General features: G+C 45.9%; 1 protein-coding gene across 1 annotated transcript in view; it reads left to right on the top strand.

The window, feature by feature from the left end:
• The first annotated feature begins 1548 nt into the window (after positions 1-1548).
• skib (v-ski avian sarcoma viral oncogene homolog b) overlaps positions 1549-13643 on the top strand; it is a 32971-nt gene continuing 20876 nt past the window's right edge. The window contains exon 1 of the mRNA XM_076760547.1: positions 1549-2794. Within this exon, the coding sequence (XP_076616662.1) occupies positions 1901-2794 (894 nt within the window). The 5' untranslated portion in view covers positions 1549-1900. The remainder of the gene's footprint in view (positions 2795-13643) is intronic.

Here is a 13643-nt window from a genome sequence, read left to right as displayed (position 1 = left end):
TAAAATATAATTAGATGTTTAGTTTGTTCTTTATTTTTCTCACTGTGACCATCTTTGCTTTTTTCATCAGTCTCCATGCGTCTTAACGTTCATTGGTTCATATTCAGCGCCCTCCAGTGGTTAGAAAAGGTAAAAGACAAAAGAAGGATTTTTCAAAATGTGTATTTGCATCTAACAGGCTATGCTTTTCAGGAGGACCAAGTTGCGGCGTTAAGTGTAGAATAACCGTCAGTGTATGAGTGAGACCAGGTGTAATCAATGGTGTGATACTGAATGGTGCTACAGTTTACCCTTAAAAGCATAATTCATTGAAATTTAATAGCAATATTTGTATGCTGGATTCATAATTTTGCCCAAAATGGAACTTCTGGGAGTTATGTTATGGGTACAATAATCCTTATTTGTGTTTTTACACACATTGAAAGCAAAGAATAACACACACTCATAAATAAACAGAGATAATTAAATGTGTTTGGAGTACCCAGAAAATATAGTGTATACCTGATAGGCATAACTGGTTGCATATGTATATGTATGGCCTATTTAGTTAATGTAGCAAAAACTTTATTGCTCTGGCAGTTTGAGGTTTTGCTTTATGTTTACTAAGGCTGTGGAATTAACACGAAAAAAAAGTCTTGATCAATGTTTTCATTGATGGAGGACGAATTAAAATCATCCACTGAGGTTAACGTCATTTATAAGTGAAGATCCTATATTGAAGTAAGTTATTGAGTAAGTAAGTATTCACTAAATAAAAATTATCCTTTTGAGTGTCATACTATCACACATTATATTATTAGATTATCAACGGCGATGCATTCAAGTGCAAGTGGCATTTTACCGTTGTAGTGGGTGGAGGTGGAGCTAATTTTAATTGATTCAGATACTATTTGATAGTTTTATCTTTAACATTGCAACATATTTGATAAGATGATGACTTGTTTTGTATGTTAAATCTTAATCTGTAAAGTAATTTTGGAACTTGAGTTGCCAAATAAATGTAGAGGAGTGAAAATACAGTAATTCCCCCTGAAATGCAGTCTATGGAAGCATACAAGTACCTCGAATATGTACTTAAGTACAGTACTTGACTATTAATGTACTTGCCCCCCCACAGCACTACCTGCGTCTACCGCTTCAGGTTAATCTTCATTAGCAAATATACGGTATGTTTTACATTTCAGTTTAAATTTACACATTCAAAAAAGTTCCCTAAATAAAGACAAACGTGCGTAACCGCAAGGCTTAAACATTTGAAGTGCTCAAGTTTATTTTTATATTTCCAGTATCAACTCTATTTTCCTAAGCTCCACCCTCCCCTCGGTTCAGAGGGATTTTTTTTTTTTTCTTTTTTTCTTTTTTTAATGTGCAGCTGCCATGTAGCAGAGGGAGGGACAGCTGGCTGAGAGAAGAGCCAGCCCGGGGAGTCAGTCACATTCCTGGCTGGGATTCAATGACTGAACCAGACACAAACAAACAGAGAGAGAGAGAGAGAGAGAGAGAGAGAGAGAGAGAGAGAGAGAGAGACTCACACATTGAGTGAGTGGGGAGACAGACTGAGAGTACGCCAGACTGAGCAGACGAGGCATATTTCGAGCGCACATTAGGAGTGCGTAAAACCGCAGGAGCGCAAAGAAACACAGTAACCGGTGATTGTGCGTTGGATAATACGACTTTTGAGTCAAGGAGTTGTCGACTTTAATCGCGTCTGCTTACGGGAACAGCCCCTGTGAATTCAGCAGCCTTCAGTTTTCTGAATGGACGCGCTGGGAAGCTTCTCCGGTGACATGGAAATGCGCGTTGTTGAGCGTGTAGCCGGATGCTGAGCACGCCCGATCCGATAAGTCAATTTCAGCTTTCATTTTGAGTTGTGAAATCTCTTTTCAAGCCGGCAACGAACATGGAGGGCGCGAGCTTTCAGCCCCATCCCGGACTTCAGCAAACTCTGAAGCAGTTTCATCTGAGTTCCATGCGCTCTCTCGGCGGACCGGCGGCGTTCTCCGCTCGGTGGCACCAGGACGCGCTCTTCGGTAAAGATGGTAAATCCGCGGAGATGATGCTTACCCTGCCGGCTCAGACACCTCCGGTAATGTCTGGTCCGCTTTTCATCCCGTCCGACCGCTCCACGGAGAGGTGCGAGACGGTCCTGGAGCGGGAGCCCATCTCGTGCTTCGTGGTCGGCGGCGAGAAGCGTCTCTGCCTGCCGCAGATCCTCAACAGCGTCCTGAGAGATTTTTCCCTCCAGCAGATCAACTCGGTGTGCGATGACCTGCACATCTACTGCTCCAGGTGCACGGCGGACCAGCTGGAGATCCTCAAAGTGGTGGGTATCCTGCCCTTCTCGGCTCCGTCCTGCGGGCTGATCACTCAGACGGATGCTGAGCGCCTCTGCAACGCTCTCATCTACGGCGGCACTTACCCTCCTCACTGCAACAAGGAGTTAGGCTCCCTGGAGTTGGAGCGAACCGAGAAGAGCTTCAAAGTCTATCACGAATGTTTCGGCCGGTGTAAAGGTTTGTTTGTCCCGGAACTGTACGCCGGCCCCAGTGCCGCCTGCATCCAGTGCATGGACTGCAGACTCATGTTCCCACCTCACAAGTTTGTGGTCCACAGTCACAAGAGACTCGAGAACCGGACAGTCCACTGGGGGTTCGACTCCGCCAACTGGCGGGCTTATGTGCTCTTAGACCCGGACTACACCGGGAAAGAGGAGAAGAGTCACCTGGAGCAGCTGCTGAAAGAGTTAAAAGGAAAATATGACCTGACGGGCAAGCGGTCCAGTATATCCTGCAGAGTAAGTCTGTTCTCCTTCACCTTGTTCTTCAGCATCACGTATTGTCTTTGAGTTTTCTATTGTTTGTATGTGTGTATTTCAACAGCCTCAGGCCTACCACAGCATCTGCATTCATTAACATTAATTTAGAGGAGGCTTCCTTCTCATTAGGCCTGCCACTGTCTTCTTTGATTGATTGTTTTTATCTTTTCCAAGTGCTGCCAGTCTTGTTAGGCACCCCCAACAGGGTTATAATGCAAACTACATGTCACATCACATCTTCCTGTGTCTGCCTCCTCTACTCCTGCACCTCACATAAAGCCCCTCACTCACCTTCTATATGTCAGCAAGAGGTGACAATGAAGCCTCTAACTATCAGCTGACACCCCTGAGCATCCCCCCATCCTCTAAAATCCCAGGTCCACCCCCCAGGGTTACCCAAGGGCATCTGCATTATGATAAATGGAGTCCCGATGATATATTTTATTAGTGTGAGAGGGGAGAGGGGGGCAGGGGAGCCTATTATGGTGCCACGAGGTGGGGAAGGGGATAAGAGTTTAATGAGGTTTGGGATATGGAAATGTGTGTGAGGGAGAGATGGGGTTGTGGCTGGTCAGGATAGGATAAGATATGAGTGTGTGTGTGTGTGTGTGTGTGTGTGTGTGTGTGTGTGTGCGTGCGTCGCTGTCCGGGCTCCTTGCGTGGGTCAGAGATGTTTAGTATGGACAAAGGGCCAGGAGACGAGGTGGCTGTGCCTTCGTCACAGAGCAGCTGTTGTGTGGGACTCTGCTAATGAGTGGACATCTCTGTATGCATCACCATGGTGCTGCTCCAGCCCGAGCAGGAGCCAGGAGATGTCTCACAGGGAAACCTCAGCACTCTCTTTACAAAAAAAAAAAAAAAAAAAAAAACTCAGGGAGAACGTCTTTGGCTTATAGAAACACGCCTGAAATAGCGACAGGAGGAAGGTTATCAGCGATGGAAAAGATGAGATTATGAGGATTACATCTTTTTTAGTTTTGGCTCTCAGGTTAGAAATAATCACTCCAAGGTGAATCCACAGCTGATTTATGTCATGTTTTCACACAAATTGGACACAGGCTTCTGACAAATTCTTTGTCAAGTCAAGAAGTGTCTGCACAAAAAAAAAAGAAAGCGCCTTGCACCTGTGGCTAATTGTCAGCAGGTCTTGACGTATCACCTGTGAGTTATATATTTCCTCAAAAACGGTGAGTCCTGAGCTGACAGCCTTTCAGCGAGTGTGATATACTCAGGGGCAGAGCATCATGGAGGCAGCGTGGCAGAGGGGGCAGTGCGTGTTTGCTGTGGTTCACTGTCAGTCGTGTCCCAGTTAGCAGACAGGCCTGGTCCTCGGGGAGCTGCACACCAGCGCTCTCCCATACATCAGCCTGACAGGCCAAGCTGCTGAAAGGCCGGACGGGGGCTCGCAGACCGCGCTTGGCTCGGCTTACCCATGAAACAAAAACTCAATGTTATCGGTCTGCCTCAGCCTCCCTCTGATGTCAGAGCGCTTTATTAATAAGAGAGAGCCTGGAAGGTTACCTCCTCTGCCTGTATCATCTGTCTAGACTCCCACCTCATCTCCTGTACGTGGTGGCTGGTGCAGATACAGCCGTGCTGGAAGACACTGCCGTGGAGATAATTGCTGATGTAGCATGTTTTTTTTTTTTTTTTCTTTTAAAGAACAGTTTTGAAGTGCAGTTTGCCTGAGGGAAGTGTGATTTCGAGTTATTCCAGATTTTTCCTGATAGGCTGTGAATGCAGAAAGCGAAACATCATCTGCAGCCTCAAAAAGCAGAAGCCGGATCAGAGGAGGGAATGAGACCAGTGAACCATTGTGTCTGTTTTGCATCAAATCCAGCATTTGGTCATTTAGCCCTTTGCCTAATGTGCAGATGAGGGCAGATTGCAGAGACGAGGCTGCAGACTCTCATTCAGAAGATGCAGGGTGTGTGTGAGCCAGGCCTTGACATGTGTTGTCAAAGGGCCATAACCCCTGACCTTTTCCCCAAAGACACTGACCCAGCCTCCCCCCAATCTTTTCACACCATCCAATCACATGGCCTTGTGTCCAGTCCACTGGCCAGATGGCTGTCTGATAAAGGATGGAGGGATATACAGCGGACAGATAACAAACATTACTCTCAGCTGCAGCTTCCAATGAAACATCACCATTTTGTGCTGCTTACGTTGCACTTTATTTCATATCCTGCATGATTATTTTGCTGACACAATGGCAAAAAATATAAATTTCATGGTAACTTGAATTTTGAGTCCAATGGAAATGACTTGTTTCATTGTGTTGAACCTTGCGTGTAATAATTCAAATGTTAACTTTCCTGATTAGCATGAAAATCTTCAAGAAAGAGGATTGGAATTGCAAAAACTTGTTTTTTTTCCGCTTTCAAAGTCAAATACATTGAGCATTAAAAAAAGGGCACCGCAATCAATCATCTGACTGAGTGGAGAGTAAACGGGGGTTCTGGAGAACCGTGTAGACCCTACATAATGGAATGGATATTAAAGCCATTCAACTGAGGCCAATGTATGCCATTTCTCATCCCATTGTTCTCCTCACTCGGTGAAATTAGCCTCAAACCTGGGGCAAACCAATCAAGTGTGCGTCGAACGGCAAAAGCTTGTGTGTTTTCAGTTATCAGCTGTTATTAAAAGTCAATGAAGGAATGGAAAATACCCCTTTCTTTATCAGGTAGCTGTTTGTCTGCACTTGCATGTGGGCGTCTTTATGTATTCGAGTGTGTTTGCATGTAAACAGGCGAGTGTAATGACTGGATCAGCTGTGCCGGGCCAGATTAAAATGAGCTCTCTGCCGGCTCATTTCCATTCCCATCTGTCTGCTGACCTCTGGGAAGCCCTGAAAGCTGACATGGTGCATCTCTTTGGTCCCTGATGGGCCTGTCTGCCCAGCGATGACCCAGTCAGCTAATACCCGACCCACCCACATCATCCAGATACACGTTGAGACGGTCACGTTCGCTTCAGATTCAGCATATTTTTTTAATCTCACTCCTGCTGCACCATATTCCTCTTTCTGGTAGTTTCTGCTTGTGTTTAATTTGCCGTCTCTCACTTAACCTTCTTTTGGAAACATCAGTCTTTTGAGAGCGGTGGCCTGACTCCCAAACCCCCTTCAACCCCCAACTCCCCACTGACCAGCCTCCCCCCAAGAAGACCCCGTCTTTGCAGTGACTGCTGGACAGAGTGTTTTGGCCAAAGCAGGGACGGCGTGTCAAGGCAAAGGAGCTCCCAGGGGTTGTGGCCTTCATTCTGCCAGGGGTGACCCCATGTTAAAAGGGTGTCAGCTGGGGTTCTGTCATGGGTGATGTGTGCTAAAGACCTGCCGCCTCCTTTGTTTGAGGGCCAGGCTTTCAGAGGCTGTGAAGTGCAGCCATTTCTCTTTGTTAGTGGCTTGTTTCTGTAGGTGCTGTGTGGATAGGTCTGTAACCTCCAGCCTCTCCCCGGGTGGGAACTCCACGCTCATGAGTTTGCCCTGTCATCGGTTTCTTGGCTACGTGCTCAAAGACAGATTGGAGCCTGTAGTGGTGTCTGCATGTCTGATAGAGATAAGGCTGGGCAATAGTTCAATATTAGTGTTTATCGGCTTTCAGCAGAATCATTCTGTAATTATATGATCTTATCCTCCCACAAACATCTGTTGTTCTAAATAATGATTCTGGGCAAGTTCTAATTAAAATCTAACAAAATTAGTTATTGAAATGTTTGTTCAGTCAAATTGATTATTTCAAATGTGATTTTAATGGCATGTGAAATCATGCTCTATCAAAACTTTAACCACGTTACCTTTTTTTTTTTTTTTGAAACATTTAAGAAAAACTGGCCATCATTGGCAAAATCAGCATATCACAATACGTTTGACCTAATTCTTCCAGTGTCGGACGAAGTATTCAGATCCTTTACTTAAGTAAAACTCACAAAACCAGAGTAGTACAACCCTGATTCCAAAAAAGTTACGATGCTTTGTAAAACATAGATACAAGATCAATGTGTGATTTTCACTTCAAGGATATGAAAATAGTAATCTGGAAAGTAACTAGTAACTAAAGCTGCAGCGTAATGTAGTGGATTAAAAAGTACAATATTTGCTTCTGAGATGCAGTGGAGTACAAGTATCAGGGTGCATAGAGTGGAAATACTCAAGTAAAGCACAAGTACTTCAAATGTTTACTTAAGCACAGTACTTGAATAAATGTACTTAGTTACATTCCTCCACTGATTTCCTCCATAAAGATAATGTGATTACCATTTGCAGCGGTGCAAGAAGTAAAAGTACTACAATGTAAAAGCAAAAGTACATTATTTCCTTTTGAGTATAATGGAAATACTCAAGTAAAGTACCTCAGAACTGTGCACAATTACATTACTTTAGGAAGTGTACTTGGTTACAGTCCACCGCTCTGTCTTTGGGATGACTGTTGCGTCTTTAAGATATTTACACACTACGTTTGTGAGAAAAGTAAATAATGATGTAGAGTCAACTCGTAATTTATGTCAGTTTCTTTATATAGCATTTATGAAAATCAGTGGTTACAAAGTCAAATAGCAGTGACAAGAGCAAAGTTTGAAAAGTATGCACCACCAGTATACTGTGCAAATACAGTATATGCCTACACAAACACAAAGGTAAATTCACACACGTACATACTGTGTCTATGCACATGCACGTCTGTCAGCAAGTTAGAACTGGACTGAAAGAAAGTCTTTCCATAAAAATGGATTTTTAGAGGCACTTCAAGAGGGAAGATGTTACGACCCGTGCAACCATTTAAATGGAGAGACAAAGAATTCCTGGAATATCAGACAATACTAGTGTCATGTTTTGCAGTATCAGTGTTTTGCCAATATAGTGTATTGCCTGGCTCTATTTCTGATCATCTCACGGGGACCGTGTTTTGCTCCATTCCTCTCTAAACCTCGATGACACAGCACAGTGCTAATGTGTGAAAGACTTCTTGTATAACTCATGGAGTGAGGGAGGAGGATGATTAGTGTTGATCAGTGATGATGAGACGAGGGAGGAGATGAGCACTGGCTGTGACTGCAGTCAACAAGCCAGTCAGTCAGTCGGTCCGTTAGTGGCAGAACAGATGCCCGTATTGGGTTAGTGTTATTCCACAATCATCATCAATTCCTCCTCGATCACCTCCTGATTTCCAGCTCTGTGATTAAGAGTCAGGCCCATCTGGTGCAGAGACAGGAAATCCTGGAGTCTGCATCTGCTGCTGGCTGAGCTACTAAGCTGCTGCAGTCAGCGGTGGGGGTGGTGGTGGTGGTGCATGTGTGTGTGTGGGGGGGGTTAAACTCTGATAATCCTACATAACCCCTGGAATGCAGAGACCACAGTGCACATCAAAACCGTCGTCTTCTCTGGACAGCATCTTCAGAAACATAGATAGACTCAGACAGACTGAATGTCAGCCATGGACTCTCTCCTCCCTCTCTTGGCCCACTCGAAGCATCCTCACAGTTTATAACCAGTCCCTCTGGAATTTTGTAATTAGAGCATGAATTAGATATACTGCAGAGAGCACTGTATGTTACACAGAGAAACCAACAGTGCAGATGCACATACCAATTCAAGTGCTTGTCTGTTGAGACTTCAGAGGCCAGAGACACGAGCAGGATTGCAATATTTATCCCCTTAAAAATTCTCTCTGTCTGTACTTAATGACCGGCAGCTCTAAGCTGCATAACTGTTAGACCACATTGGAGATGTGCTAATGGAGCTCCAGCCAGAGCAGAAGAAGGCCCTGCTGGAGCCATATGACAAATCGGCATGCTGCTCTCGCCTACAATCCGCCCACCGACCACCTCCAAAGCTATCATAAGGATTAGCTCACGCAGCTAAACCAAACAGACTGCTCAGTGTTCAGACAGCATTTGGTCCAAATCTTGTTCGTGCCTCCTGTTTTGATGGCTAGCAGATCACAATCGGGGCCGCTATCGGTTCACTTGCAACTGGTGCGGTGCCAAGTTGCTGCACAGTGCTGTGTGTGGCTGCGGGAAAAGGAGAATGAATGTTTTAGGGATTTACACGACTGCCTTGCTCTTTGGGATATGCATAATTAATATTTTGGATTAGGACGGTTTAGATTAACTTTGAATTCTCTGCTGGGTTCAGGAGACGGCGAAGCGGAGGAGACGCAGAGAACGTACTTTTTTGTCTTCGTCTGCTGGTGACATAAAAGCTCGATTCTGTTGAAATAGTTTGCATTAAAGACCCGTTTTGTGTGTGTTTGTGCGCGTGGGAAGGCGTGTACCTCAACATTTAGAGGCTCCTGTCAGACTCCACACACTCGTCCTCAGTTGGAGTCTGCTCCGTACGCTTGTGATTGGAGGGCGGCTGTGGTTGCTAAGCAGAGCTGCTCTTCCTGAGCTAAATAAGAACTTCGTGCTCTCTGGCTGGTGGGCTCAAAGAAGCGCGCCAGAACACACACACGCAGACACACACGCACACACACACACACACACACACACACATATGTACACACAGACCTCACAGTGCATAGACCTTTTACAGTACAGAGACCTCACCCTCCTCCATTCAACTGCCCATCCTCTTTCAGTGTGACCTCCACGCTGTGACTCGATGAGTCTCTCCTCCTCCTCCTCCTGCTGCCGCTTTCCTTTCTCCAACTCCTCCTCCTCCACTCTGCATCACACGCACTTCTCCCACAGGTCAGCACTGTATAAAGCTCCCCTCTCCATCACTGAGACCTCCTTGTCTGACACCTCCTCTGCCCCGCCACCATCACTCACCTCCTCCATTTGACACCTCCTCGACCCTGTAGGACACACACACACACAGACACACACACACACACACACACAGACACACAGACGCAGGCTCTCCTCCACTGAGATCTCCTACTGCACTCCCCCTCACACTGCATTATACTTAGATCTCCACCTCCACTGTAGTGAGCACATGCTGTATCAGTCTGTATTCAGACTGGCCTACATACGCCGCACATGTATCACTGTACTGTTCCAGGGGTGTGAGGGCTGCTTGTCTCGTTTTGAAGACATGAAAACACACCATCTATCTGCGGTTATTTGATAGATAGATAGATAGATAGATAGATAGATAGATAGATAGATAGATATGGAGAGGAGCTGCTTCTTTGTCAGGATGACCTCGTAACCATCTCCTTCTCCAGGCTCATTTCAAGAGCCCGCAAAATGAACAAATGAGTGGGATCCACATTTTCGGCTCGCTCCTCTTTTGCTGTGTGCCATTACCGACTCCTATCATCTCATGTATCTGCTGCGCCGCCAGGACATTGCATCTCAAAATCTGATCTAGGAGCACTGTGTCTTCTCTCTTCGTCCTCGCCTGCACGTACTGTAGAGCTCCGAGGCGACCCTCCAAACGCGTTTTATTTCTCTTAGCTTTGTTTTGGCCGGGGTCAGAGCTTTTGGGTTGTATGGCAGAACAATCATTCAGCGTCGGTGAAAAGCTGCAAGCCCCTGTGTGCTCTTCAAACCAGCTCGACATGCTTTCTTGCGGAGACGGAGCAATGCAGCATTGTCAGCAGGCACCCGTATCAAATGAATTCAGCACAGCTGTCCTCTATTGCAGTGAGGGGGGGAAAGTTATTTATTCAGTATTACAGTCACCCCAGGATCTGTCATGGTCACTGTTTGCCACAGCATCATCTGGTCAGGTGGACCTTTCTCCCTCTTTGACCTTGTTAGTCTTGTTTATTACTTCACTGAAAAGCAGAGTGGACTTTATCTCTGCAAATGCATCCTGCTTTCGTTTCTCTAAGTGTTAGCCGCCTGCCCCACCTCGCTCTCACTTTCTGCTCTTTCTCTCTGCATCAGTGTAGCAGGGTCTACATTTATGAAGACAGGCGTACAGATGGGCCACAGTTGCTCACATGCTGCGGACACCTCTTCCCTCACCCCCCTACTCCCCCTTTTTGCAGGTGTCTAATAGTTACAGGGTTGCCCCGTAATGTGCTCGCTGTGCCGGCTGCCCAGCAGGGCCGCCTGCCTCCCTTGTGCTTGTGGCGTTGACAAGCGTCTGGCTTTATTTCCAACCCGTCGACGAACGCAGACACAGATGGCCATGGCCTGAAATAGAGCAGGCCCACCCTTTATCCTATAATGAGGGTACTATTATAGGCCTTGTGTCTTAAGCAGTGTATGGCCTGTGTCAAGAGAAGAGCGAGTACACACATCATCTTAAAAAACTTCAAGCTGCTTTTCAGATTATCATCAAAAACTAAGTAATCACCTCTCCTTTTGGCGCCAACAGCCTTAATCTGCTGCACAGGAGTGTGTGTTTTACTGCAAGGTCATGCGACCTTTTATGATCTGGTGAGGCCCCTTAAGAGCGTAAAAATATGCAGATCACATGATTTGTTTGGAGCCAGAGAATATGACCATAGCATGAAACAAGTAATATTTTGGAGAAAATCAACTCACTTGTGACCTTGTATCAATTGAATGTGTTAAATCAAATGCAAAGTTGATCGTCTGGTCGGGGCATCTGGCCCATATGGAATGTATGAATTATTCCAGAGGTAATAGCAGGGCATTGTTGGTGCACTCATCTTCACAAAGACGCCCATCTCCGCATGTCCATTTTTAATTCACCCTTTTCAGCTGCCGAACTGTACAGGCTGCTGATATAATGAGTCCCTCCAAAGAGATTAGTCGCCCTATCATCAACGCAGCTCCCTAATTTCTCTGCCTTTGTTGTGGTGCAGGCTGTACTAAATGGGATAAAGGGGCTTGGCCGGACACAGTGGGAGGAAGTGGCTTTTGTGTTGCAAGCAGGTGCAGTGGAATGAGAGTTTTGGGACGTGCATGCGTACGTGCATGGCCGCCTGCGTGTGCGTGCGTGCAGTTGTGCGTCTGGCCAGGCCAGGAGGGTACGTGCTCCCTGAGTGCCGCTGAGATACACCAGGAACCTCTGGAGCTCGACTTGAACCCTCAATCACAGGGTTCCTCAGGGGTTTGCAGTAAATTCTTCAGGCGAATGGTTTTCTCTCCCCTTCCTCCTCCTCCTCCTCCTCCTCCTCCTCTTTCTCTCTCTCTCGTTCTGCTCACATCTGGTGAACAGCGCTAGCACCCCTGTCATCTTTTACTGCGTTGAGGTCATTTCCACCCTATCGGTAAAGTGGAAACACATGATGTGCAGGGTTCGGCCTTAATGGGGTGGGGCTGGCATGGACCAGCACTGACACAGCTTTACAGCCAAGAGCTGCCAAAACAGCCTCTCTGTGGAATGCCTCCGACTTCCAAATTAAAGACATTTGGGGTAAATAATGTTGGAATATACATATTTACCCGTTAGATATCTTACTACTATAATTAGTTACTTTTTTGAGCATGTAAGATGTTTACATGTTTTGGCAGTACTACTTGGTTCTAGATGTTTTCTGTTACGAAACGTAGCAGCAAAGCAGAGCTGAACATGTCATTCATGACGCTTTGAAACTGCAAGAAACGACCAAGCATTGTTTGGGCTTACAGAAGAATATTAAGTGTATAATGAGTACCAACTCTTGATGGACATGTTTCTCCTTTTGGAGTTTCTCTATTTCTGTTCCAAGTTTTATTTTTGCTGTAAAATTCCTCTCTTCACACGCTTTTTCCCTCCTAATCACATTATTGATTCCAACTGGTGAGCCGGAGAGTCGGGTACAGAGGCACACGCTGTGGATGAAGGGTGTGTCCTCAAGTTTAATTGGGATTCTCCTTCAGCAATAATGTGGATTTCCTCAATCGTGTGCCCTGCTGCGCCATTCTTCTCCAAATACTTCACACCACAGCTCGCAGTGTTTGTCATTCTCAGGAATCTGAGCTTGTGTCATTTGTGAAAACTCAGCTCTGCCATCTGACACGTTTTCGATGATTTCTTGACAGCGCATTATTAGTATCCGCTTTGTATGAATTAATTGTACAGTCACGTTGACTACTTTTTATGGCAACAGTTTTTATTCCACGGCGCTGAAATCTTCCAAGCCATCTACGTCTTTTCCTCTGTAATGTAATGAAACTGCTGTTCAGTTTGCAATGACTTCAACAGTTAAAACAGTTTGCCACTCTTTAATTTATTGCTAAAGGATCTCAGTGGAATAAACAGCTTTAATGGAGTTTTACTGTCTCACTACATGGATCTCAATGTGTCTCCAAGCAAATTCCAGTCACACTGTGGTTTCCATTTTGTGGTAGACAGAGCTGCAGTGTAAAAAGGGGTGGGCTGCAGTCAGTCAGTTACTGTCTGTGGGTAGACTACAGGCAGAGTGGCTGCGAGCAGCAGCTGCATGGATTTTCATTCCTGCTGTCCAACAGGACTCCATCATAGACTGCAGCAGCACTCGTTATTGAGGGCACACACTCCTGTGCTGCATGCCTCTGTCCTCATTACCTCTGCAGCAGCTTAGCTCTCTGCCTTTGTTCTCTCTCTTGGCTTGAAACAGGAGAATATGGAGAGAAGTGCTGAGGCTGCAGTTAGCTCGGCTGCCCACAACTTCTGCCGCACAGGAAAAAACATAGCACAGACAACCACCACCCCCCTAAGCCCTCTTGTCTACATATTTCCACAAATCCGACACACAGGGGATGCTCTAGTTTGATTCATCATCCTGACTTGGATGCAGGCTGGTTTGCTCAGTGCTTCTTACACTTTGTTTGTCGTCCTTTATTCCCCTGGCTGCTCGTGTCGCCCGTCTGACTTAAAGGTTTCACTCTTAAGTGTGTTTTGTGCGCTGGCCTACTGACCAAATGCCCTCACGGCCAATCTGCTGCGTGAAAGGTCCCATAGACTTGTTCCTCGGAGGCGTTAAACAGCAGC

The sequence above is a fragment of the Chaetodon auriga genome, chromosome 2 (assembly GCF_051107435.1).
Source record: "Chaetodon auriga isolate fChaAug3 chromosome 2, fChaAug3.hap1, whole genome shotgun sequence".
NCBI lineage: Eukaryota > Metazoa > Chordata > Actinopteri > Chaetodontiformes > Chaetodontidae > Chaetodon > Chaetodon auriga.
Note: the sequence above shows the minus strand (reverse complement) of the source record. Positions and strands in the feature narration are given on the sequence as shown.